The sequence below is a fragment of the Vanessa atalanta genome, chromosome 7, assembly GCF_905147765.1.
Source record: "Vanessa atalanta chromosome 7, ilVanAtal1.2, whole genome shotgun sequence".
NCBI lineage: Eukaryota > Metazoa > Arthropoda > Insecta > Lepidoptera > Nymphalidae > Vanessa > Vanessa atalanta.
In genome coordinates, this window is record NC_061877.1 from 5,001,385 (window position 1) to 5,027,996 (window position 26,612).

At 30.8% G+C, this 26,612-nt stretch overlaps 3 protein-coding genes across 7 annotated transcripts; 2 read left to right on the plus strand and 1 right to left on the minus strand.

Moving 5' to 3' along the window:
* Nucleotides 1-588: 588 nt before the first annotated feature.
* LOC125065501 lies at nucleotides 589-25,936 on the minus strand. 3 transcript variants are annotated; one of them, XM_047673156.1, is made up of 14 exons: nucleotides 25,795-25,936; nucleotides 25,295-25,524; nucleotides 24,863-25,057; nucleotides 24,641-24,751; nucleotides 24,464-24,484; nucleotides 23,274-23,379; nucleotides 22,851-22,968; nucleotides 22,139-22,274; nucleotides 8,707-8,846; nucleotides 7,281-7,399; nucleotides 5,519-5,673; nucleotides 4,125-4,254; nucleotides 2,678-2,853; nucleotides 589-1,679 (listed from the first exon to the last, which is right to left on the minus strand). In XM_047673156.1, exons 2-14 carry the CDS (start codon nucleotides 25,458-25,460, stop codon nucleotides 1,564-1,566), a joined length of 1,689 nt encoding a protein of 562 aa, XP_047529112.1. In that variant the 5' UTR covers nucleotides 25,461-25,524; nucleotides 25,795-25,936; the 3' UTR covers nucleotides 589-1,563. The 3 variants fall into 3 exon arrangements, with proteins under 3 accessions (XP_047529112.1, XP_047529111.1, XP_047529113.1); XM_047673155.1 differs by having other exon boundaries at nucleotides 24,431-24,484; XM_047673157.1 differs by lacking the exon at nucleotides 24,464-24,484.
* LOC125065504 lies at nucleotides 9,963-11,178 on the plus strand. The gene is made up of 3 exons (XM_047673162.1): nucleotides 9,963-10,203; nucleotides 10,592-10,734; nucleotides 10,858-11,178. Exons 1-3 carry the CDS (start codon nucleotides 10,049-10,051, stop codon nucleotides 11,088-11,090), a joined length of 531 nt encoding a protein of 176 aa, XP_047529118.1. The 5' UTR covers nucleotides 9,963-10,048; the 3' UTR covers nucleotides 11,091-11,178.
* Nucleotides 17,410-20,060, plus strand: LOC125065503. Of its 3 annotated transcripts, none has more exons than XM_047673158.1 (4): nucleotides 17,410-17,534; nucleotides 18,438-18,605; nucleotides 19,275-19,432; nucleotides 19,639-20,060. In XM_047673158.1, exons 1-4 carry the CDS (start codon nucleotides 17,467-17,469, stop codon nucleotides 19,818-19,820), a joined length of 576 nt encoding a protein of 191 aa, XP_047529114.1. In that variant the 5' UTR covers nucleotides 17,410-17,466; the 3' UTR covers nucleotides 19,821-20,060. The 3 variants fall into 3 exon arrangements, with proteins under 3 accessions (XP_047529114.1, XP_047529115.1, XP_047529116.1); XM_047673159.1 differs by lacking the exon at nucleotides 17,410-17,534 and adding an exon at nucleotides 17,554-17,739; XM_047673160.1 differs by lacking the exon at nucleotides 17,410-17,534 and adding an exon at nucleotides 18,105-18,295.
* Nucleotides 25,937-26,612: the final 676 nt, after the last annotated feature.

The window sequence follows — 26,612 nt, forward strand, 5'->3', positions numbered from 1 at the left end:
ATTATATGTGTAATGAATAATGATTAATGTCTAATCTAATATGTCTACTTGAAACTATTGAAAATGCTATAACTACATTATAATGGTCCGTTCATTTCATTAGAAATTGTACAAAATAAAATAACGTAGCGCTTATTTTTCTGCTGACTATTACGATTAATAAACGGTATAATTTTTTTCAAATCAAATTGATAATCGTTGCTACTAATGTTACCAGATTCAAAAAGTACATTAAAATGAGTGAAATAATTTTGTACAAGTTGTAATGAAACATTAATCACAACATTGCTCACAAGGGGTAACAAATTTTAATGAATGATTAAAACATTCAAATTCAACGTTCATATATATATCAAATAGTTTTATAAATATAATGTGTATAAGGTATATCTAAGTTTAATATTATGTGTAAATAAATGTAACATACCAGGCGACTAGTCCTGTGTAAAACAGCCGAAAGAAAAACCTTTGGTTTTCACAACAAATTGTAAAACATTTCAATTTCTGAATATAAATATTTTCCTACATATTTAGGCCATTTATGGCAGAGGAATAATTTAAGTTAGTCTACATTTTTTCTATAATCTATGTTCTGGCAATAAAATAGTAAAAAAGTTTTCATTTAACTTTTAATTCGACCAAACAATAAATAATGAATTAGGTGACTTTTAAAACTTTGGTAACTTTGTGAACTGCATTAGCACGTCATTTTAATATTGTATATATTAAAGGGACTTTTCTCAATAATAACTCGCTATAATTATTGTTCCCTCTTAATCTACTGGTTACACTTTTTACCCTATGAACGTGACACGAAAACCTTATTAATATAAGAAGACACATGGCAGTATATAATTGTAAAATGGAAAAAGTGAAATCATAATCAACAGTGTCAAATATTCAAGAGTAGTTAAAAAACAGAGATACCACTCTCGATTAGAAAAGTCATTATTATTTATGGAAGGCCTATAAAAACTTAACGTAGATACATTTTTCAACATTAGAAGACCTGATAACTTATTTGAAGATATTTTAAATAGATAATGAGAGGAATTATATTGTGTATTACGATGTAACGTTAATAAAGTTGTAACATTAAAAAACGGATGTATAACTACTGTTTAATAGTATATGAATAAAAAAAGTTCTATATACTAGAATTCTAACAAGTAAAGTAAGGCAAGTGGACCTGTAATCTCGTCTAATGTTAACTACAAATATATGTTTCTTCTAGTTCTATACGAAAAGTGTTAATAATAAAGACGTCGATCAGTTTCTGTAAAGATTCGAAATGCAGTACTCTGAATGTTTTGATTTTTTTTTAAATATTGGAATCTCTGTGCGTCTTAGATTGTTTATTGACTGTACTCATCGGCACTTGTAATTTCAATTTTTCAAGCGATTGAAGCGTCGATAAAATATAACTTCGTATAATGTGTTATATATACGTATTAGGCCACATATCGAAACGGTCCAAAAGACCAATAAGTTAATAAATAATTGTTTTACTTCTATAAAGTATTTAAGGCCCACAATTATTATGATTCGTTACCGTCTCCGTGTTTAGTCTGTGGGAGGCGCCATGGCAGTAATGATCGCCTTCATGACGGCGGCCGCGGCCAGGGCGGCGTGCGGCTGCCAGTCCTTGCCGCGGGTGCCGTCGCGATAGTCGGAGATACCTGGAATATACAATTATGTTATACTAGCTGTTGCCGGCGATGTCGTTCGCGTGCTCTTCAATTTGTTTAGCAGCTAATTTAAGTTTCATTTAAATGTATTGAGACAAACAAAGATACATTGAATTCGACGGGTGTAATCGACAGTGTCGTTTATGATGAATTTTATGCGTCGTAAAATAAAAAAACAATCACAACCAACTTGAAATTCCATTAATATTTGCACTATTGTTAATAATAATGGTATTTAAAGTTGGTTGTGATTATTAAAATGGAATAATGCGTGTTGTACCTATTTATTTACATTATAATTATGTTCATCACGCATTATTCCGTAAAAGATATAATATGTGAAATTCAACTTGATTCTATTCTTTAAATTTAACTTTCAGCCTCATTCCATTCCACATACACATATTTTACAAAATTAGTAAAATGATGTATTGTATACTCTGTGGTGTATGTGGTCAGAATATGACGTTTATCCCACAAAATTCTTCGCAAAATATATTATTCAGCCGTAATTTGATATATTTCGTACATCCTTGATAGTTATGGGAGTTGTCCATAAAATGTAACGATTATATAAATGAGTATCAAATCTTGGTATATTTATGAATAGGAAGAATCGATGCAGAAGACAGCATCAGGATATCTTCTAATCAGTACCGGATTTAAAGGTTTGAAGGCCTGGGAGCCATAAAGACGTCGATGCCCTGGGGGCCACAAAGAAGTGAAGTCCCCTAATAATTATTTTACAAATTTATTTGAACATTTTCATTTTTGTCAGTCATGTTTCGTTGTGTCAGTGACATTTAAACAGTTATTACTAATATTTTATGAGAATTTGACTATAACTAGATAGAAAAAATATATTACGTTAAAATTGTTAATTCGTCGGAATTTCTCCTGGAGACTCCAGGGCGGTTGCCTCGGTTGCCCACCCCTAAATCCAGCCCCGCTGGTAATAGACATCGAACCATTCGTAAGCCGTCACTCACCCCTGATAGATATGAAGCAGTCCTTGCAGTTGCCGACGACGCTGTCGAGCACGGCGTCCAGCTCGCAGTCGTATGCGAGTGCGCGCGCATGCGCAGCGAAGGCGGCGCGCGCCTCGCCCGCGCTCGCCACGGCGCGCCCGCCCGCCACCGGCGCGCAGTGCACGCGCGCGCTGCGGCTGAACGACACATGTCAGATGTAGCTAGTTGCTACATTCGTGTGAGATTCATGACACAAAACTAAGTGGCCATTAAAGGTTATTAGTTAATTATTTTCTCATTATATTAACAGGTTATATAACCGAATAGTATGAAACATATATATTACAGACTAGGAAAGGGATGTTTATAATTTGCTCCGTCCTTAATAATTCGTCAGAGTCTATTAAAATAGACAGAAAATGTAACATACAAAATGTACACTGTTACCCATTAGATAAGATACGTTTATGAAATTGAATTATGAATATTAGTAGAACTTGTCTTCTCTCTGAACTGCAGAATGAATTCGGTAACTCATTTTATTTAATAATACCTTACTAGAGGAATATCTACCATCTATGCAATAATATGAATAAAATGTTATAAATATCATTGTTTGATTTACTGCTACATAGTTAATGTTCCGTTTAAAATTGAAAAACACATATCGGAATCTATACATTTGTCTTTCAGATACAGTAACTTCGCTTAAGACGTTTATGTAAACCCACTTTTAACCAAAAACATTTTTAAGTATGAATTCTCACAAGCAGTACCGATATATCAATAATAACTATTCCTATAGAAAATTTAAAATAGAATCAACTAGTTAGCGCGAACTAGTTTTGTATGCAGTATACAAAAATATCAAGGAAAATAGAGTTCTTAGGATTCCTAAAACTCACCTAACGCACCAACACATTCGTGTCACACGTGTCGTGATTTTAAAGTTAAACATGACCATTATAATTTATAAGTTACAACTATATTAGTAGAAATTATAATAAATAGAAGATAGGTTACTGGCGGATCTAGTGTGGGCTAACTCGTACTCGTATAAACATATATTTTTTTTAATTTACAACATCCACGGGCTCACAGTTGCCCATGCCTTTTTTTACATTCTACGTTCATACATTTTGGCGCTTTACATTTTTACTGCACCAGCAAATCTTCGCTGGGTTTCAAGCTTGTCGTCTTGTTGGAAGACGAGGCCCGCACTGACTTTTTTTTTGTTGAAAATAATACATAAGTATATTTTTTAACAGCGGGCCCTGCTCCTCGCTCGATCAGAGAGAGTACGGCCTCGGCGACTCTAATGTCGCGTTTATGTATAGATGCCTTAAACGTATAAACATTGGGTATTGTTACTTAGCATAATAATAATTATTTATAATATTGTTCTGAATAAAACCTGAAGTGAACTAATGCGACGTCGAGTTGAGTAGCTAGTATGAATTACACTTACATAGTTTCACCTTGCGGCGCCGGATGAGACACTTCTATGAAAGCTCCTCCACCGACATCCACGCACAAGCGATCCGTGGCTTGTTCCGGGGGCTCCCATCTTCCCGGAACGCCCCGTAGACGATCTAATCCTGTAAACAAATTTGTACATGTGGATTTATGACTTTGTAACCAATGCGAAGATCCAAATAGTTCTGCCTACAAATTCAAATATTTTTTTATTATAAAACAATGAGGATTCCGTTAAAAAAATCTGTTTCTGATTATTTTTTCGTTTGATTTTTCATGAATATTGGTCTTTTTACGTAATCGGTAAGCAGACGAGCAAATAGAGCGTCTGATGGTAAGTGGTCACCACATTGGCTCTGTAAGAAAGAAGAAATAAAAACCATTCCTTACATCCAGCAATGCGCCTCCAAACTTGGAGACTAAGATGTTATGTCCCTTGTGCCTGTTGTTACACTGGCTCACTCATTATTTTAACCGGAACACAACCATAGCAAAAGGAACACAATATCAACGACGTTTTTGGTCCAAATACAGCAGGTATGGTATCATATGATATTTTAAACTTAAGGAACGTATTGTATTTGAATACTTAATAAAGATAAAATGAAGCACTAATTAAATGTCAGGAAAATCTATAAATAAATAACCTTCCCACAAGACGATTACGCGAGTATATGATAAAGTACTGGGAAAATCACTAAACAAGATTCATGTCCCTTTAAAGACACCTTAAGTTTACATATTATATTCGTATACAATGATTAACCCATCGTGCCGAGAGTTTCTGCGTTTGTAGGGCCATCCAATTATTTTATTTAAAATGATTAATATTTTATTTGGTAGGGTTTTATGTAACCACGGCTGGGTAGGTACCATCCACTTCTCACATATTCTATTACCAAACAGCACTACTTAATATTGTTTTGATTAGGTTGGAAGGGTAAGTGAACCAGTTTACGTATAGACGTCAAAAAAGAGAGGGACAAACTAAATTATTACGAGTATTATTTAATATAAAGTGAACTCGTCAATTACCTAATGTTAAACAAATACCTACACTCCACTTAAGGGCAATGACCTTTTTCCTCGTCGCTTATCGAGTGTTATTACCATATATGTGGTTGGATTACTATCATTAAGCAGGTTTTCATACCAACTCAGTAGAGTTAACTCAGATTCACTCAACTCAATATTATATAAAAGTTAAAGTGGGCAGATACAGCTATTCATTATTATAAAAAGACGAGAATGAAGAAAATAAAAATAATGCCATTGTTTCTGTTGTTATGCGATTAATATAACTTATATTGAATAGGTTGGAATTGCACATAGGAAAGTTTGTAAATAATCTGCAAGATCGCGTTGTACGTTGAAATAAAAAAGTACCTTCGTTAACATAAGTGCTCCACGAAGCAGATGTACTTGCGAGTCGTAAAGCGATGTCCTGCAAGAGGTAGTCCGCTGGCTTGTAGGGTTTCACCTCGTAGTCGAATCCACCCTTGTCATTGCGTTCCGCTTTTTCGCAGAATATATACACGTACCTGACAATATTATCATATTAACTTTAAGTAAGCTAATTAAGTTTGCTTAATATTAAAAAAAAATACGAGTAATATTTAAATTCCTTTTAGTAATAAGTATTTAAATTCATTCATACGATACTTTTCCGCCAAATATCGAGAACGAGTAATTAACGTTCAGTATTGTTACAATCGAGTGTAAATGGTACATAAATCTGTTAATTTACGTCCTTGTTAGTGCAACAACGTCATAAGAGACTCTTCTCTTTTAGAGACTTATGTGCAGCCCAATGCACTGAAGTATCCGGCATATGTTAGAACTTATAATTAAGGGCTTCAAACTCAAGACTGATTTTCGAATATTGGTATTTAACTTCTAATTTTCGCTTATATACAATAAAACGGTAAAGTAAGTTCTTTCTGATGACGGTTAATTCTGATAACCCCATTAAGTTTAACAATTACTTATAAATAAACATCATAATATAGGAAAACTTACATAATATTATTAGCAGGAATACTGATAGTTTTTGAATATAATTAGCAATAAACATAAAATTAAACAGTTTCCCCAATGCTACGTTTTCAGTAACAACTACGTCAATGGTGATGTTATGCGGCAGGTGATATGATCGAGTCCGAGTCCTGTCATTAATTAAGTCACGTACCATGTGAATCGATTCCAATTTAGGTAAATAAAAACTATTCTATTGAGTCACAAAAATAAAAAGGTCCCTAAAAGGACGGTTGTGTTTTCCCTTTACTTTATTACTAGGTTTAGGTTTGGACTTTGGTCGTTAGATTCAAGAGAAGTTTTTCTATACGTGTGAACAAACTGCTAAACGTGTATTGAATGACTAATGCTAATAATAAGTAAATGCTGTCATCCTGACCTATTACGGTCATATTGTAGTGCACAAGTGTGTGTGCCAACACAGGTGTATGCTCTTATCCCTCACTCTTAGAATCCTTTAAGACGGAAAATCTGACACGACCGGAAACAGTTCAGGTGCAAGACAACGGCTTTATGTTCTTTCATCCAGACTTCGAGCTGCTACTGTGAATTTTTCAACAGTAAAACCCAACAATTTTTTGCTGGTGCGAGCTGAGGTTTGAATCAAGGACTTCTAAATCTGCGGCCACATGACTACTAACTAGACCAACGTGCAGTCAGAAAATAATTGTCACAAGTCAGCACTTTAGTGTACCATATGGTAATATTGATATACAATTACATTTGAACTTATTATAGGGCGACGGCAACCTCATTTAATTTATTTCCAATGGTTACATCGAGATTTTGTCTTTTAAATAATTTTATTCCAATTGTAATTGAATAGCCTTAGTCACATTTAGGTTCTAGCGAGCATAATTTCTATATAATATCCATTTTAGCATTACTAATCCGTATCCCAAAATTTGGTACCCCTTTTTATTCATTTCATATAAATAATGATAATTTTCAATATGATGCTGACATTCGACCAAATGTTGGCACCTGAATTGGAATTGTATTTCGATTTGAACTTCAGTATTTATTAATAAGTAATATAATTGAATGAAGTACCAAACAGTTCACCAGCTCCCTGAGTATTATTTTGAAATTCGATTGTAAATTAATAACATACTTATCTGGCAAATCTGAAGCGGGCGTCGAAACAACAACATCGCCGAGCCTCACATGCTTCGAGTAGTCCGTGTAGTGTGGAACCCCTCCGCCTACGCCTACCAAAAACACGTAATCCACCTGAGAAGAATAACATTGACCTATATACCCAAATGACGTAAAATTACCAACGAGGTCAAATTAGCTGTAACGTACACGTCATGAAATACAAGTTTGTTCGAGCTCGTGGGCAGATGTACCTAAGTTGTTTTTAATTGTTTTGAACATAAAAGAGCCGCCTCAAAGTAAAAGCCATTCTATGTAATAACAATAAATAATCCACTACATTTTTTTTTATAACAAAAAGTTTAATTACATTTGTGTTAACTATAAATAAAATTCCCCATTATGCATATGGCTCAAGTTTAAAGGATATTTTTTTTCATTTTCCGATTTCAGGGAATAAAATAATAAGTATGTAAAAAATGTATGTAATAAAATTATTTTGTAATTTTTAAACTCCATGTTAAAATCACGTGTTACAAACACAAACAGTTTAAATATAAATGTCATCATATAAATTCATTATAAATTTAAATAAACATGTTCAGTAATATGTAGACAATCATAATTTTTTTAAGCGAACATTCCACATGAAACACGTCTCTTAAATAATCATAATCTCGTTGGAATTCGTAAGCAATCGTTTAGTTATTTCGGAACTGTTACTCTCGATTTAAACATCCGTACCGATACATTCACAGATTTGAATTATGCCCGCAGCCACTTCACATAGTCGTACAATGTAGACTTTGCCTGCGAGGGCATACTAAATATATTAACGTTGACTGGCTAATTGATTTCCGTACAAATGGAAATACGATTCTTTAAGGACGTATCTACTAGTTCATGTTACCGTCTTTAAATTTAAAACACAAACAATCGCCTATTTAGATAATTTCAAGTAAAAGCCCTTAAAGATCTCACAGAGTTTTGGGTTTTAACGCTTTTGGATTATGTCCATGTAAAACTAACCAAAATAAGGTTGCTCGAAAAAATTCTTGATATCGTAAATGACCTTACGGACCTTTTTTGAAGAAAATTTCTTACATAATAAGTTTTTTCTTTAGTTTATTTTGGAAAAGCGATCGGGTAAGGTTAAATATTGTTTTAAATGTCATGACAAAAGAAAAAAGGCTGTTAAGATTTAATAAATTATATCATCAAACGAAAACGAAAAAACTAAGTAATAATTTTTATTCCTCATTTCTCTATTTTATTAAAGTTATAACCTTCTCCGAAACCCGCTACTACTTCGGGTACGATTCCGATTTGACTAAGTTACTAAAACTTACTTCAAACGTAGAACAGTCATTATAAAATTAATTTAAACCCACATACACTAACGGGCTTATAGAGATGAATTTTGATATAAGAAAACATCTTACCTTCTGGAAAATTCCAAGAAGCCTGGTTGTGGTGTTTCCGGCTGCTGTCATTGCTTCTCTAGTTCTTCCAACTGATGGCAACTTAGTGGTGACAACTCGATGACTGCCAATAGTACCCAAAGTATAGACATTTGATTCGCCTGTGAAACAAATATACAGAGGACATAATTTTAGGATAACAATGTATAGTTTAACAACTGTTTTTAACTTCCATAAATTCGTATAGAATTTAAGAATAATAAAACGACGCAAGTAAATGTTATATTTAAAACAATTAAAGTTTGTCAAATATACACAAAAAAAACAAGTTACAGCTACAACTTTTTAGATTATTTTAGAAATTTTATTTCAGTATAATTTTAATGAACAACGTTGTACAAAAATACCAAATATCGTCGAAAATAAAAGGTTATGAGAATAATACTTAATGCCTGAATACATTCGCTGCCAGTCAACCCTTAAGCCAAAAAGAAAACCATGAAGGCGGTAATTAAAAAATAACAATACACAAACATATAAACTTTAGAATAATAATCGATCCATACTATCTATAGTAAAAACATATAAATAATAGTGCTCTATAGATGTCATGAGAACTATGCGCTTTCAGACAATATGTGCTCATGTAGACGAGTCTTAAAAGTAAATTTAGAAGTAAATTTATTGATATTAATAAATGTCCCACTGCTAGGCTTCGGCCTCGTCTCCTGTTGAGGATTTGGAGCTTTATTGCGGGATCAAACACGTGTAGCAGATTTTCCAGAGCAACGAGCGCAATTTAATAATAAACAACGCGACACATTTTCCTGATACCAAAAATATTCACTATGAACGTAACATTTATTTCTCTTGACGGACTAAATTCAAAACATTTCGAAATATTAATTATAAGCCGTTCAAGAGGGATACTAAAAAGCACAAAACGGAAACTAAATTTCACAAAATCCATTATTTAGTGCGTCTCACGACATTACTTCAAATATTATATAATCTATATGTTATAGTCTCTATATGTTATAGAGGTATCATAGTAAAGGCTAATTGATACTCAGTCATATATAACTTTGCCTTTTATAGTATAAAATATAGGCACGTCAATTTTCATTCATCTCTAAAAGGAATTATTTGGTTAATTTTAACGGATACGTATTAGAAACCAAACCAAATGAATATTTGTTGTGAATCATTATATTACTTAATGATATATATACGTATTGTATTTACAAAGGTATCATTAATAATTTATTCATGAAACATTAAACACGTAATTGATATATAGAGTAAATTAAATAAGTAAATCACATAAATTTGATTTTGGAAATAGTAAAAAGTGTTAATTATAATGGAACTATTACTGTATATAATCATTTTCGGTTATCTTTTTAATCGGACCGAATTGAAACCGATTGATGAAAGTGTTACACTGAAACTTCCCATGGCTATTGAGAGTGGAATGAACATTATACTAGGAGGAATGTTAAACAACGAACACGACCAGTAAGTACCGGTGTTTATATTTATACATTATTTTCTAATAATTTTACTGTTCTGTTTTTGTGTTAACTGTTCTGCGCTTTGCAGTACGCTATTGTCGCTAAGCCTTCGTGAGTCTCTTAAATACGACCAAGTGACTGTGAATCTCGTACACGTGTTCGTGATTTCAAAGATGCCGATTAATTTTAGGTTATTTCAAAGCTAACATTTTATTAAGTATCTTGTATCTAAATCAAATCAAATGCAGTTTATTTTAGTCTATCTGACAACTTTAAACTTTATTGATGGATTATATTTTTTCGAGGATATCGTATTTAGGCAATTGTGACTTAACTTAATAAATATACAGTATTTTCTTAAACTGTGTGTTAAATAAATATTTTACTTTCAGATTAAGCTTAACATTTTCGGGGGAAAAGATGAGTGCACAAGATGAGTGCCACGTTAAATATATTCCTGAAAAAAAAAAGTTTCTCCTGACCAACGATGGCGTAGAAACTTCTGTTTCTTTGCCGAAACTGAAGACTATATCGTGTAAGCATATTAAACAAGCATGATTCGACGTATCATATTTAATAAAATAAGATATAAAAGAGATTGCTTAGTACATCATAATAATTACCATAGTTACATTTTTAATAATTTGTTTTGTTGCAGATCCTTCGCCATTTGTTTTACAATTTAACGCCAGAACCGTTTTAGAAAATGATACGGATAAACACGTTATGGAATTATATTACGAAGGTGCTGGAATCGTCCGAGGGTCTTTAGGAGAATTCATTAACTTCCAATCTTTTGATTTAGTCGATTTTATTACTGTGAAAGGATTCTCAAATGTTCATAATATTACGTTCAGTTTTAAAAGAGAAGAAATACAGTTACTTAAATAAGTAACCAAAGAAATTATTTAAAGTATATAATACTTTTATAAAGAAAATAACTTTCAATGCAAAGTGATCTTGCTTGTTCCTACATCGGTCGCAAGTTATAGTTGTATAAAAAATCTAGTCAATATAATCTAATGTTAAGTCAATTAGGTAAATGTTTTTCGGCTGGTCCGAGAGTTTTGTTTCTAATAAATCAATATTTTTATAAAAATAAAACCTGTGTTTTTATTAATTTCACTTCACACTTAACACTTGGAATCCTAAATCAATCAAATCGATCGATTCAAGTTTGAGCAAAGATGCCTGAATAAACAGGCTATCAAAATAGTGACAAAGCTCGGAAAGTTTGTATCGCAATAACTTAACTAAGACAAGAGTAAATCGAATAAACGACAAGTCTTCCTGTTAGTAGCTTACGTCTACATAATATGCGATACATATTAAATTCCTTATAATTTACGCACTAGTTCGATCAAGCTCGGTCCTAGTGTTGTTTATACTCATCGAATTCGATGTGTTCAATCACTAGTATTCATTTTAGCGCTTATCGTTGCCTGTTCTTACGCTATTAATAAAGGCACGTATGTATAACGCACAATTGAATGAAATAATTTATTTTTATCATTCAATTATTATTTATAGGAGTAATCATAGGAAAAAAACACATAAGTTCACGTTTTGTCTTTTATAATGTAAATGTATTTAAATATATTTACAATAATTAATTAATAGACTAGGATGGAATTTAATAGTTAGGTAGCAACTTGCATACAAATTTATAATACAATTATGTATCTTTAAAACTAAAATCTATTTTAAAATATGAATTTTGAAACAACTGCACGGCTTGACTTAAATTATTAGTAGTTGTGAAAGTAAGTACATAATAAATACTACGATACAATAGAATATAACTTTATATAGACTTTTGCACTCACAAGAGGACAACAATTTGATTTGCTAAAAAACCGTTTTGAACGTCGACGAAACTGTTATCGTAGTTTTCGGAGTAAAATTAAACTACACAGATATAAATAGTTAAGTGGAATAGTGTTGTATATAATAAAATTGGTACATACATACATTGGATACATATAATAAAATTGGAGTGTCTGTTTGTAATATTAAAATAACCCATTTTTACTAAATGCATATGTATGTATACACGGTACATATAACAAAATAACATGTTTTAGAAAATTTGTCTATCTATCTGTCTGTCTGTTTGTTCCGGCTAATTCCTGGAACGGCTGAACCGATTTCGACGGGACTTTCACTGGCAGATAGCGGATGTAATAAGGAGTAACTTAAGCTACTTTTATTTTAGAATTATATATAGAATAAAAATAAAATCACGCTACAATATCCAAATAACTTAAATTCAAACAACGCGCACGAAGTCGCGGGCACAGCTAGTTATAAATAAAGATATATTAATCAAGTACTGTTAGTAGTGTAAAAAATAGCAGAGCTATTAGAAAATCGCTTGGAATAACGAAATCTAAGGTTTGTATGTCTACATTCCTTCTTCCATTTGAATAGACTATATGTATATCAAAAGTGATCTTGAAAAACTGGTACGTAATGAAGTACTATATATTATAATTTTAAATGCAATTAATGTTACCACAATATTATTATTCTATTATTATAATTATTAAGCCCAAATGTTTCAATTTAAACTAGTATTATTTTCTCATTAGTAAGTTATTTCTAATGGCCGCATTTTTAAGTCCAAATCGGTTGCTATTTTTTTTGTTTAGACAGCCTAGGTTACTTTATATGAGTTATCTATAACGGGAGTTTAGAGTTTAGTTTCCCGGAACGTATCGTGTTTCGAAGTCCCAGGACTTTTCGACGCTCGAGACACGCTGAGTGTGATTTTTTTTTTATTGATATTTAATGAACTAATTATCTTTGTAAATATTCTTCGTATTAATTCTTTCATTCGGAAGATTCGGAAATACGGGACACCAAACCAAAATACTACTAACTATGATAAGATCTCTAAGTAAGTTACTTTTATAGTTAAAGCATGTTATTACAAAAAAAAAATGAATTTCTGGTGTTGGGAATGATGACTAACTGTGACAAGGTATGAAATGATGATTAATTATTGGTGATGAATATTATACTCATATACTACTTTGCAAATTTTGTTTAATAATTACAAAACATTAAAGATTTATATGGAATATCGATCACTTAATTTGATAAATATTGATTACTAAACAAATGACAATTATGATGATACAACAGCGAATTTCATTTACGATAATTAAAACCCCCTCGAAATCTCGGTACCTCTAGCGACCTTGACTCTAGGATGTCTCGTATCCCGTGACTTGTCGTGAATTCCCAAACACTAATGCGTATGCAACTAACGTATACTCGTAAGCGTTTACCTGGTATATCTCATACATATATTACGAATTTCCAATATATAATTAAATCACCTTTTCTCATTTATATAAAAATGCTACTCAAATGTGGACATCTTTAACATGCTTATATAATAGATATTATGAAGGCCTACAAAGGGTTCCGTACATTTGTAGGTGCATATTATTGAAAAAAATTAAGTAAGTACCTAAGTATACGTATAAAAAAGGAAAGAGTTATTTTTTTCATTGTTCATCATATATCAAAAACTGTACATCAATATATATATAAATATATATTGTATTTGTGGTAGAATCACAACTTTATCGTATCTCAAAAGGAGAAAAAGGAACCCTTATACGATTACACATATATATATATATTTGCTTGTGGTAGAGCATTGTGCAAGCCCATCTGATCATGATCACTTATCTAAATTACGGTTACATAAAATTATTTATGTAACCTAATACAATACAAATAACATAGTAATTGTATCAATACAATTACACCACCAAACAGTTTATACACTGAGCATACACACCAATATTAATTGGTAGCACAGGCATGGTAAAATTGGGGAAACTCCCAAGACTCCTTTCGAAAAGTTTTTAAATAAGTAGGAATTTACACACAATATATTTAAAACAATATGATGTATGTTCACAAAAGCATTTATCGCTATGATAGAATCATTGTATAAACAAGAGACGTCAGGATGGCGTCGGATTTTTAATCGCTTGTTATATATATATACAGGGTGACTTAAAGATGGGTGCAAAGCTTTAAGGAGAAGCTAGTATAGGCAATTCAAAACTATTTAGGCCAAGGTTGTCTGTCGATAGACAAAGTCTGATTATTTTTTTTCTAGCAAGATTTGAAGATTTTTTTTTAAAAAGACCCAAAAATCTGCACTTTTTTCAAAATAGCTAGCTTAATATAAAAAAAGTAGTCAAAGTTTGATTTTATTTTACTAAATGAATGTTCAACCAATCTTCGGAAAGCAATTATCAAGCATGTACGTCATAAGAAAAAAAAATACAGTCATTTGAAGTGCGTGATATCTATCAAACAAAATTCTATGAGTTGATTTCACATTAATTAATAAAAAAAGGAGATAATATTTTTTGGTTCAATACTTTCTAAAAATATGCTTGATTATCCCTCTTTCTTTTGAGGTATTATTTATGAAGGTATCTTACACATTAGCAAAGTTATGGCCCGATAACTGACTTGTGGTAGATCTTATTAGGCATTCAAAAATGTAATAAGCTCGAAAGTGAAACATGAAATTCATGATGGAATCACTAATTTTAGTTTATTTTGGTCAGTTTTTTGCAAGTACATTTTTTCTGAGTCACACACATTATTGTGTAATGTTCTGGCGACTTCTTAAATAATAATACTACACACAAAAAAACACTTTTAAAAAATGCTATATATACTGCTATATATACATTTAAAAAATGGTATATATACCCTGTACAAGGTAGCTTGATATTTTTGACAGATATAAATTTTTCTGATCGACATAACTTTGACAATGACGAACATATTATTTTTTTTAATTTAATGATTTACAAAAAATCATAATACAAAAGTTCCTAAAGATTCAAGCGTTATCTGAAAATTTTAAGACATTTTCTATTATATATTATTGCTTCAAAGTAAAATTTAAATAGAAACACTGAAAATAATAGACGCTTCTACAATGTTACATCGGTCGGACGGTAGGGACCCGAATAACAGGCAGTAACTGCTACAAATATCGATTACAAAAATCCTTATTAAAGATCATTGTTAAGTTATTTTTACGAACGGGGGTCCTTTTGGTTGGGATCTCTTTGGCTAGTAGTGGAGGTCTCTTTAGCTCGTATAACTCTTTTTAAAAGAAAAATAAGTAAAAAAAAATTGAATTCTAATTTGAATTACGCATTCCATCGACTGTTGTATGTGTTATATTTTCTGTTTCTCATCACTAGCCCGTCTGTCAAAAAGATCAAGCTAGTTTGAACAGGGTATAAAAAGTAATCATAAATAAGGCATATTACTCAATACAAGATAATATAGATGAAAAAAAAACGTGGAGTTACTACTTGATGACCTTCAAGCAGGATATAGTATACTAGTTTACGCTAACGGGTTCGCCCACGTATTAGTGCTTGTCAGATGTTAGGTATAAAAAATTGCTTACTTTATACCTGATTAAGTAATTATTTTTTAAGCTAACATCATTCGGTTGAGTGGTTTTAGCCTTGAAAGCGTAGTTTAGACAGTCTGACTTATAATTACATTTATTATATTACTTTAGATAAATTTAATTGTATTTGATTGACATAACTTTGTATTGATATACAGAATAAGCCTCGATTAGTCTTAAGTAAAAAAATACAATCTGCCCCTTAAGCAGCAGCGGTAATATTGTATTAATGTATATAAATACAAAACGCGACTGCTTAAGATGCAAATTGTTTTTTTTTTACTTAACACTGAACGTTAAGTACCTAGCGTGAAATCAAATGGCAGACGTCTGTACTGTCTTCAAATATTAAAAGCATTATATTTGCATTGAAACAAAGTTCACAATTATACTTAATCAACTCAATTGAACTATGACCGATCTAATAAAAATCTTGAACCTTTGACTTTTATTAGTTACCTAATATACTAACACTATATTTTACTGATATAAAGCTAAACTTTGCTGATAGGGCATTGTGCCGACCCGTCTATATTGGTACCACTCACAAGTTATGCTACCGGAATAATATATCTGTGTATAGGAAGTGAAAGTAACCCACCAGTGTAATTGCAGGAACAAGGGACATAACGTCGGCTTCTTGCAGTGCTAATAACAAAAGTAGCCATTTTATTCTTTACATATCCTTCTAAATAATTTTAATAAAAACTCAAATTCTTGAAGATTCCTGATATTTCTCTAGTCTGTCTATTTTCCTTATAAGATGAGACCTAATCACAGCATAATATTTACATATCTTATATACAGAAAAATAAAAACGATTCTTGTATCAAATTCTTAATTTTTTATAGTAGTCGCACGAGCATATGTAGCATTTCTTACATCGCCCATGCGCCATCATCCTTCGGAACTAAGATATTATGTCCTCTGTGCCTGTAGTTACACAGGCTCACTCATACGTCAAACCGGAATATAAAAAATATTAGAAATGTATTTACGAAATTTCCAATATTTATTTTATTGCAATAAAACATCATAAGTAAATCTGCGCGTGGCAGATGAAATCTTCGGTTCAAACTTTTTCCTGAGTCTAAGTTATTATAATTTATAATCATCAATAATAGTGTTTTATAAGGTGTTTTTTTTAGAAAGGCGGACGAGCTTATAGACCACCTGATTACTAGCACTTGGTCACTACCACCCACAATGGCGCATTAAGAAATATTAACCATTCCTTACATTGTCATATGATACTGGGTACTGCTATTTAGCTTTAGAATACCTGATGAGTGGGTGGTACCTACCCATACGAGCTAGCACAAAGCCCTACTACCAAGAAAGTAGGTAACGATTGAAAATAAAGCTAGATACTGTTGCAAATAGCCACTCATTGCTTTACAAAGGTTTGAAGAATTTATCGCTGTGACTTAACTATTTACAAAAAAAAAAGAACACTGTAAAAGACCACAAAACTACTTAAAAATATATTCGTTGGCGGAAATAATACTGTTCGCCAATTATTAAATCTTCGTCGAACGGACTTTTTCTCTGGATGTACAAGATTCTGTATTTTGTTTTATTTTATTATTAATACAACTACTAACCGACATTAAAATACACTTAACTAAATTTTCCCTGTTAATGACTAATTTTTTATGCTATAAATATATTTACAATGAATTCTATTTAATATTACACATAAAATTTAATTTATATATAAGGCTCTCTCAGAATTTCACTGCCAGTTAAATTAGTTTTGCTATTGGTCTGGTCTGACGTCTCGCAGTGTAGTCGTGAATGCGGTGCGAAGGTAGCTGTATCTCAAAGCCAAAGTCATTAAAGACTTTAAATCTCTTTGCTCAAAGGTGTGTATTGTATTTCCATATATACCGTTCAGTGAACGTGTTTGTTTTGGACATTACGTCATCCCCGTCAATGCTACATTCCATCTGTAAATCTTTATTGATAGCTAGTGTAAAAAATACTTTTATAGAAACTGACGTGTAATTGAGTTGGTGTTTATTAATAAATACAAACGATGCTTAAAACTTGTTTCGAGTGCTTAATAGGGTAAGATTATTTACGCCGTATGTAAGAATGTTTTTTATTCTCATCAACATTTATTAAAATAAATCGCAATTTGTCACATTTCACTTTATTATTATACATTCATATGTATATAACAAATATTATATACATGATGAACGTCGCTGTTTTCAGAAAAGTGTAACTTTAAAACCCAAATCCTAATTAAATTCAACTTCCTTATAGGTCAAGGTTTCTATTTAAGTTTTGAAACCAAAATATACACGCGCAACTTTGTTATTTATTGTTTTTGTTAAAGTGTTTAAGGAAAAGATTAACATTTATATCGGATAGACACAATTTAAGATTTAGATTTTTATGCATGTTCCAATTTACGAAAACTTTATGTCAATGTCAAAATTCATTCCAACATTTGTCAAATCTGGCGCTTTTTAATTTATAGAAAGATACGACCGTGTATTCATATAAAATGAATAACTTATTATAAAATGCTTAATATAAACGGAAATATATATTTATTAAAAACAGTCGTCCGGAATTCAATCGTAAGACTTAAAGGAAATTTCTATTGAAGTATACGGTAATGTATTAGTAGGAATGAACTTGTTGAAGTGACTAATTTTATACAAATCATACGGTGTAACAATACGGCTTTAAATGCTTACACAAAATTAGAAGTACGTTTACATATTACATTCAATGTTAGTGTTAAATTCTTTCAGTACTAGCAGCCGTGCAGAACATGATACATACGAGACGAGATTAAACGGACACACGCAAACAACGATGTGGTCAACACTTGAAAACGAAGAAATATTTAGGTTACCAAGACCTTTGAAAAATGACGACATAATAAGTATACGTGGAAACATGACTGAAAATAGAGAAAAGTAAGTACACATTTTATATTAGCAATGAAACATTAAGCTATATATTAAAATATCTAACTATGATATAAATAACTTTCAGAGCATATAACCTATCTCTTAATCTTTATTATCAGATGCTCATGGCAACCAGTATGCATAGATTAAATATTTACAGTATGGTAGGGTAATCCCACCGCAACCCAACATTCAAACCATAAAATATCTCGATTGTAAGTTTAGAATAATTAAGTAAATTCACTATAAATTATGTATATTTCTTACACACTCTTGTTGCTTAAAGTTAAGTATCATAGTTACTGAGTCATACCTAGACAATACTACTTTTTTTTTTTCAATAAATCAACATTACATATATAAATAATAAATTCATCAGACATCAAATTATTATATTATTCGAAATTATCGACCTTATTGACTTACCTTACTTTAGGAAGGTGGAATAAATACTATTGAACATATATTGCCAAAAAAATATTTTCAGTCTATATTCTGCAGCAAAATATAGACAATTGCAAGCCATTCAAAAGTATTATTTATTTATATAATTGAGTCTCAAAATTCTTTAAATATGCAATTAATAGATATAAACAATAAATTAGAAACACACTTGTTTTTTATTAATTTGAAAAGTGCAATTATACAACTTAAAATATTTGTTTATTTTTCCAGGTTATTTTTTAATTTAAAAAGTGGTATACCTTCCCAGAACAATCAAGACTTTGTCCTACAAATGGGAATAGATTTTTCTGAAGACATTATTACATTAGTAACAAATAATAGTGGACCAAGAGATCCAGATAGTCCAAGGCCTTCAAGAATACTGAACAGTTAGTAAAATAATTTCATATAATATTTCATATCTTAAATTATTGTTCTTGTTTCATTTATTAAAAACAAAGTAACATTTATTTATGAATTACTAAGATGTAGTAAATTCTACTTTTTTCAATATTAATATTGAGATACATATAAAATGAAATTAAAAATATATTATAATCAACTGAATTTATATTAATGAATGTTTTGTTTCTAGCTTCGGATTTCAAGTTAAAAATACAAATAAGAAATTATGAGGATTCAATGCTCATAGATCTCGCAATTGGGGATTATTCTCTGGATCCTTTAGAAGTGGATAGAAATTCATTAGAAAACATCACATTTTTCACATTAAGCAATGTTATCAAAGTTGAAGAATTAACATTTACTTATGCATAATTTTTTTATTTTTATTTTGCGACCAATATACTTAGTCGTAGAATATGTATGCGTGTTGTACTCTTTATGTGTCCATTTTAAATCAGTATTAATCTGTTAAGAACAGCGAGCATTTCAAAACTATTTATATTATAGTCATAAAATATATTTTTAAGAATGAACCCACCCATGTAATATTTAATGCCTATGTGAAATGTTATTATTTTGTATTTTTTATTAAAGTGTACTAAGTTGATATGACCTGCAGAGAAGTTTATTTTAAAATATCCTATAAGAATATTTTACCCATAAATTAATATATTATCTATTCTATAACAATCTAGTCAGCCAGATATTATTTAAGCATATTAAATAAAAAAAGTAAGTAATAGAGTAACAGCCTGAAATTAACCCAGTCCTATGGTCTCCTTTCCGTTTGACAGGAAGATTGGGAGCTTGTGCCACAAGCTGCTACAAGGCGGTATGGTGGATGCCTTTGGCAGATTTTCATTTAATACACAGGTATTTCCAGGACGTTTTCCTTCATCGCCGAGCGCGAGATGAATTATAAACATTGATGCACATCAAATTTCAATGGTGCTTTGCCCGGGTTTGAACCATTGGTAAAGAATTAGGTATTCTTACCACAAACAATCAAAGCTCTCTAACTGTAATGGTTTTTATAAAATTCTTAAATATTTTTTTAAGTTCAAAAAAAATATCGATATTACGTCAGTAATAAGGTAATAATTATGATGTACATACAACACTCGATAATAGCTATAAATGTAATAAATTAGCTGATTTTGTGCAAGCCTTTCTGGATAGGTAGGTGAATGACAACTCATCATATATGCTACCGCATAACAGAAATACTCAGTATTGTTGTATACCGGTTTGTAGGGTGACTAAGTCAGTGTTATTACAGGCACTTGACTAGAGACTTAACATCTTAGTTCTCGAGGTTAGTAGCATATTGCCTTTGTGTACTGGCCACTGACCTGGTGTTATAAGATATACTAAATATTTATATTTTGTATTATGTAACTTATGTCCTTGGTTAGACAACGCCGAAAATTCCTTACATAGCCAAGCCGCCACCAGCCCTGGGAACTAAGATGTTATGTACCTTGTGTCTGTAGAGTTGTTTAGGTGTTAATGATTTATACCTGTATGCGTTTTTCCTTTACTTACAACGAGATATTAACAATAATAATAAATATTTACAGTATTTAATGTACAAATGTGTTACTTATAAAGCATAAAATTTTATTTTATTTATTATAATGAATGCGGCGGGACTCTATCAGAATTGAGGCACACATTGTGAGAGGCACGTGTCTAGCAGTGGATTACGATTGACTGATGGTGATATTATATAATATAACTATTGTTATCAATATTTTGTTAGACTGACGAGACTGTGACTTTTTAAATTTTTATAACGTTAATCATTTTAAATAACAAGAATATTTAAATCTTTGTCATAAGGATGATTGATTGTATATACATCCATACCTTACTCTATTAAATGTTAGATTATGAATAAAACGTCATACCTCTGAATACAGAATAGTTGTAAATACCATTGTAGGAACTTTTGAGGTATTATTACAATCTCATTTTTTTTTTAAAATAAATAAAGATATATTAGATAACATCTATGGCCAATTAACTCTATTATTATTGTCATAGTCCGAGATTTTAACGCAGAACATCGCATCAGTAGCTTTATAAGCTAGACCTAGCGATAGCTATCATAAAGGCAGTCTATAGTATGCTCAGCTCAGCTATATTGTACAGGTACAGTACTAATAGTTTATGATTAATGTATATGTATTTACAATATAACACTATTACAATTAACTGCTTATTTCCACTTTAATTTTAAATCCAAAATTCCGATAACATTTTTCGCAAATCCATAATGAATATCATAAATTAATCCAGCTCTCGACCAATAATATCGCGTCAATTTGCTGTCAAATGTTGTTTATTTGGCTTTTTTCTTGTTATGGTTGGAATAGAGTATATGTTCTACTACGTCATGCGTGGAATAAGCTTTATGTGTAAAATTACACTCACCTTTTTTATGAAATAGGTAGGTGAACGAGCAAATGGGCCATCTGATGGTAAGTGGTCACTACCGCCTATAATAATTGCATCGTATTTTTTTAAACATTCCTTACAACTCCATTACGCCACCAACCTTGGGGACTAAGTAGTTATATCCTTACATAACTATGGGAACACAAACCATTGCTGCTAACATCGTGGTCAACACTTGACGAGTGAGGTGCAAATATCTATCGTGTTAATTATTATATTAAGGAACTCACCGACAGTAGTGTATCGGACATACGTCTCTTGATTGTCCATCATGGCATCGACGGCTTGTTTCTCGCAGTACAGAGCCGTCACAACGGCTATGGTCGGTTGTCGCGACGAGCATAATGTAGGCATTTGTTTCACCACCTAACAGAAATATTAAGAACGAACACAATATACTAACTAAAGACACAAATAACTATTTGCGGCAGGACCGGACTGTGAGTTTAGGTAGCCCTGGGCTAATACTAATTAGGGGCCCACCTAGATGTACACCTATATATACACACCTGAATGTAAACTTGAATTGAATGGATTTGATTGAATGCAAGATTCGCAGGGCTGCAAAACAGACGATCTGTTTAATTTAATAAAATTAGGTGATTCTTTCGCATTATCGTCCATTTTTGACTTTGACTTGACTTAGCTGGACCGTTGATCCACGGGGCCCTGGGCTGAAGCCCATAAAGCCATATGGTAGATCCGGCCCTGATTTGCGGAAATGTGAAACTTATGTTTCCTGACGTCATTGAGACTATTTTTAAGTCATCTTAAATAAATGTGCGTGACAAAAATTTTAGATCCATAAAAATCAGTGCACCAAAAATAAGGATTGATTTCTATTATACACTGTCCAAGGTGACATCATCCAGTAACACAATACTTATTTTTATTATGTAAATATTATTATCAGCTTTAAAAATGAATATGAATGACTCTTACTTGTGTGTCGATACTGTGCTGACGTACATACACGCCGTCGGACATTAAACGCGTTAAACCTTTTTCTTCCAGTGACTCTAGAGCATCTTTTACTTCAGTCTTCGACCATTTTCCAGCACTAAAAGAATCATATCAATTTATACAAATATCTTCAACAGAGTTTATGTACAAACATTATACTGAAATTTATATCAATGAAATTAAAATGCGTATAATTATCGTATACGTGTATTATCAACATTTTCGTTGACTTTTGAACTTGACAAAATATTCGTCTTCATTTAAGAAGAAAAATCGCGACCTCATTATTTCATAAATATGATTAATACTGTGGTATACCATTAGAATCTTTTTTTGGTAATTGTATAAACAGCATAATTAGGGTAAAATAAACAAAATTGTAAAACATACGAAGATACTTACGTCACAAAGTCTTCAACGGAGAGAGGATTAGGATAGGCATTTTCGATCATATCTAGTACCTTTTGCTCAGATATAAAGGTTTGGTTTACTGTGTCTTCGATGAAAGCTAAAAATGTAAAATTAATTTGTTTGAGAATATTGCATAATATAAAACCTAACTCCATGCAATGCAATACAAAACAATTGACTATACAATTTATTTTCAATTTAATTATTAAATATATATATATATTATAATAAAAATAAAAAAAAATAAGAAATAATCTAACAATAGACATACTTAACATTTAATATTGCACTTTAGTAATCGACAAAATTACATCATTAAAATTTTCTTATTCATTTTAATCTGATGCTGATGATATCATCTCATACATCACTACACAGTGCTGACTCAATTACAATTAGCCTCAAAAATATACATACCGAGAGTTAATATTTTACACATGAAAACATCATTTTATATACCACCCGGACACAAACTGTCTTCAGTAGAATCTTATTTTTAAATGTAATTTTAATTTTCAAAGTCAGTATTTGTATGTAATAGCAAGTTAACAAAACCAAACAACTGATTACTTATTAGAGACGATATTTATACATAGCAGTTATACATATTGTAATTTAAAAGCTTTTATTAACTTTACCTATTAATATTTCTAGGTCAAATCTGCAAAAATTTTTAAACCAGTGTCACACAACCGCTTAAGCTGATACTTTGTACACGCTCTTGGTATAGATGACAATAAAATTTAGCAGACTAGATATTATACTTTGCCAAATAAAAAATTGTGTTTGAATAACTTAGTTTAGTCATTTCTATTATGATAGTCATTATTTATATACATATATATAATTAATTTGAACAATCAGTAAAAATGTCTATCATGTTACAATACTACAAAAAATACAAAAGAAAAAATTTCTAGTTGGAATGTATCACTCAAGCTGTGTGCAAATTGAAATTTGAAGTGAAAAGAAAATATTTCTTTATTTATGTGAAATTTCAACATGCTTCAGATATCAAGTGCATCATGTTAGTTGACCTTTGTTTTATAATCATCCTATAATATATAAAAAAATATGTAAATTATTAATATATACGTCATCTCTTGCAAAACACAACATGCTTAATATACTAAAAATTAAATACATACAACCATTATAATACTTGTATATAATTGCCTTACTCGTAATATCGCCATTCGCTTCTGTGGCATAAAATTAAAACAAAGTACTTTATTAAAAAAAATTTAAAGCAATATATAATAATAAGTACAAATATTTATTATTCTGTAAGAGATATAATACCTTTACTTTATTGAAGAATATGATATAATATGTGCATATATATTTAATAAACAAACCTGGAGGCGGTGGACCACTTCCTTCTTGTCTTAGTTCAACTTCTAAAAGTTTTAGTTGGTGATATTTATTTTGCATAAGCTTTATTATCTTCTTTATAAAACCAACATAATCTGAAAATATTAATAAAAAAATCTTAAATAAATCCTTGAAACATGAGGTACAAAATATTATATTTATTAGTTGAACAATATAAATAAATAATAAGCAAAAAAAAATTCCACCTTTAGGAAAGTCTTGAGGGCTAACTAATTCACGGAAGAAAGCTTGTGCCTCATGGGGACATTCATTTTGAGTAACTTCAGGTTTGAACCAAAACCGGAGTGCTCTTGCTTCTCGTGTATGACTACCAGTTACAGCAGATACCAAATAAACACAGAATTCTAGCTGGGCATGGCATGGTTCTGTTACACCATTTTCTGTAAAAAAAATAAATTATTAAAGTTAAATTGAAATAAGAAATATATTTGTGGAATATATATTTAGGCTCAGCAAGAATTTATTTCCTTTTATAATCAATTTCATTAGAGTACTGTAATCAATGAGGAAAATATTATAATTATATTAATTGAATTATTCTAACTATAATGCTATATTTTACAACAAAAAATAATAATTAACATAGAAATTAGTAATAACTTAAGTTTGAAACTTACCATATACTTTTTCCTTATTTATTATGATACCAGTGTGATCACCTCCAGCTACATGTATTTTATCACTAGGCTCTGCTTCTATTACCTTCCTTTCGACTATCAATATAGTAGACGTGGGTGTTTTACTCTTTGGGGTCATTATAACTTTTTCTTCCAAGTCTGCCATTATTATGCTTCCGAAATTCCAATAAGAATCCTCTAAATTCTTAATTCGTAGTCGTTACTCACTTCTGTATTAGCAAAGCAACCGATGATTCATAGTTCATTAAAGTATTTTTAAAGAGTCTTCAGCAAATGGTAACTTAACAATGTACTTTAAAGTTGAACTACAAGGTTAAAAACAGGCTAACCTTAAGTTCTAGTCACTTGTTAGATCAATTACTCGCGACTTCAATAAAAGGGCGGATATGTTTATGATAAATCGAAAAATGACTATAGCAACTATCTATAGTTAAATAACAAATCAAGCAAAAATTACGAAGTTATGAAGACTAATTTACCTTTTATGTCTCTCAGTCTCAATTAAGATATATAATAATTGCTTAAATACAAACAGTCGCTTTGTATCGTTCAACGAACTATATGTCAACTTCTAATTTCATACGGATTGAATAGTTCTCGTTTTCTCAAACCTCAATCATCATAAATATCAATGCCAAATTGCCAACTGTCATATGTCTTTTGGTCAAATGTCAAATTTACAGAGTAGAACATATTAAATAATAGAGAAACAACGCACACAAAATATTTTATTTTATGTAAATAAAAATCAGAATATCATCCAAATATTCATAAATATTTATTCTTTGTCATGCACTAAATACAATTTTCAATTATTTTTATAACTAATTAGAAATTGTAATTATTTAAAATATTTATTTTACATCTTTTTGTATTTTAAATACTATCCACAGCTTCACATACCAATATACTATTTAAGTTTACGAGGCGATGTTGCGATTTCGCTTAGTGTTTGCTACGCCTCTAAAGCTATACTTTCATACAGTAAGATTTAAATATATGATCCTACATAAATATTAACTACAATGACACAAACGAATTTATAACAAAATATGTACAAAGAGATATCTATACAATACAATACAATAAGAAAGCCTAATTGTAATTACAATATCGAGTCAAACCACTCAGATTATACACAGACTAAAATAAACTAGTGAGATAACTGCCACAAATATCGTTTTGTTATTTAAAAGATTTAATTTTTATTAATTTTTGTTCATAAAATGCAAATAACTTTATTTTAATGGGGCAGAACAACCGGTGTTTGACTACTGTAGATATTTATAAATTTTAT

Bases quoted from the DNA above. Each gene is read 5' to 3' on its own strand.
- LOC125065501 (XM_047673155.1), bottom strand. From the start codon at position 25,460: ATGGCAGACTTGGAAGAAAAAGTTATAATGACCCCAAAGAGTAAAACA. The intron at 22,275-22,850 runs GTAAGAGTCATT...TATTTCTGTTAG, and splicing joins AGCACAGTATCGACACACAA to GTGGTGAAACAAATGCCTAC. The intron at 2,854-4,124 runs GTAAGTGTAATT...TGTGTCGTTCAG, and splicing joins GCGCCGCAAGGTGAAACTAT to CCGCAGCGCGCGCGTGCACT.
- LOC125065503 (XM_047673158.1), top strand. From the start codon at position 17,467: ATGCGGTGCGAAGGTAGCTGTATCTCAAAGCCAAAGTCATTAAAGACT. The intron at 17,535-18,437 runs GTGTGTATTGTA...AAATTCTTTCAG, and splicing joins TTAAATCTCTTTGCTCAAAG to TACTAGCAGCCGTGCAGAAC. The intron at 18,606-19,274 runs GTAAGTACACAT...TTATTTTTCCAG, and splicing joins ATGACTGAAAATAGAGAAAA to GTTATTTTTTAATTTAAAAA.
- LOC125065504 (XM_047673162.1), top strand. From the start codon at position 10,049: ATGGAACTATTACTGTATATAATCATTTTCGGTTATCTTTTTAATCGG. The intron at 10,204-10,591 runs GTAAGTACCGGT...TTTTACTTTCAG, and splicing joins TTAAACAACGAACACGACCA to ATTAAGCTTAACATTTTCGG. The intron at 10,735-10,857 runs GTAAGCATATTA...GTTTTGTTGCAG, and splicing joins GAAACTGAAGACTATATCGT to ATCCTTCGCCATTTGTTTTA.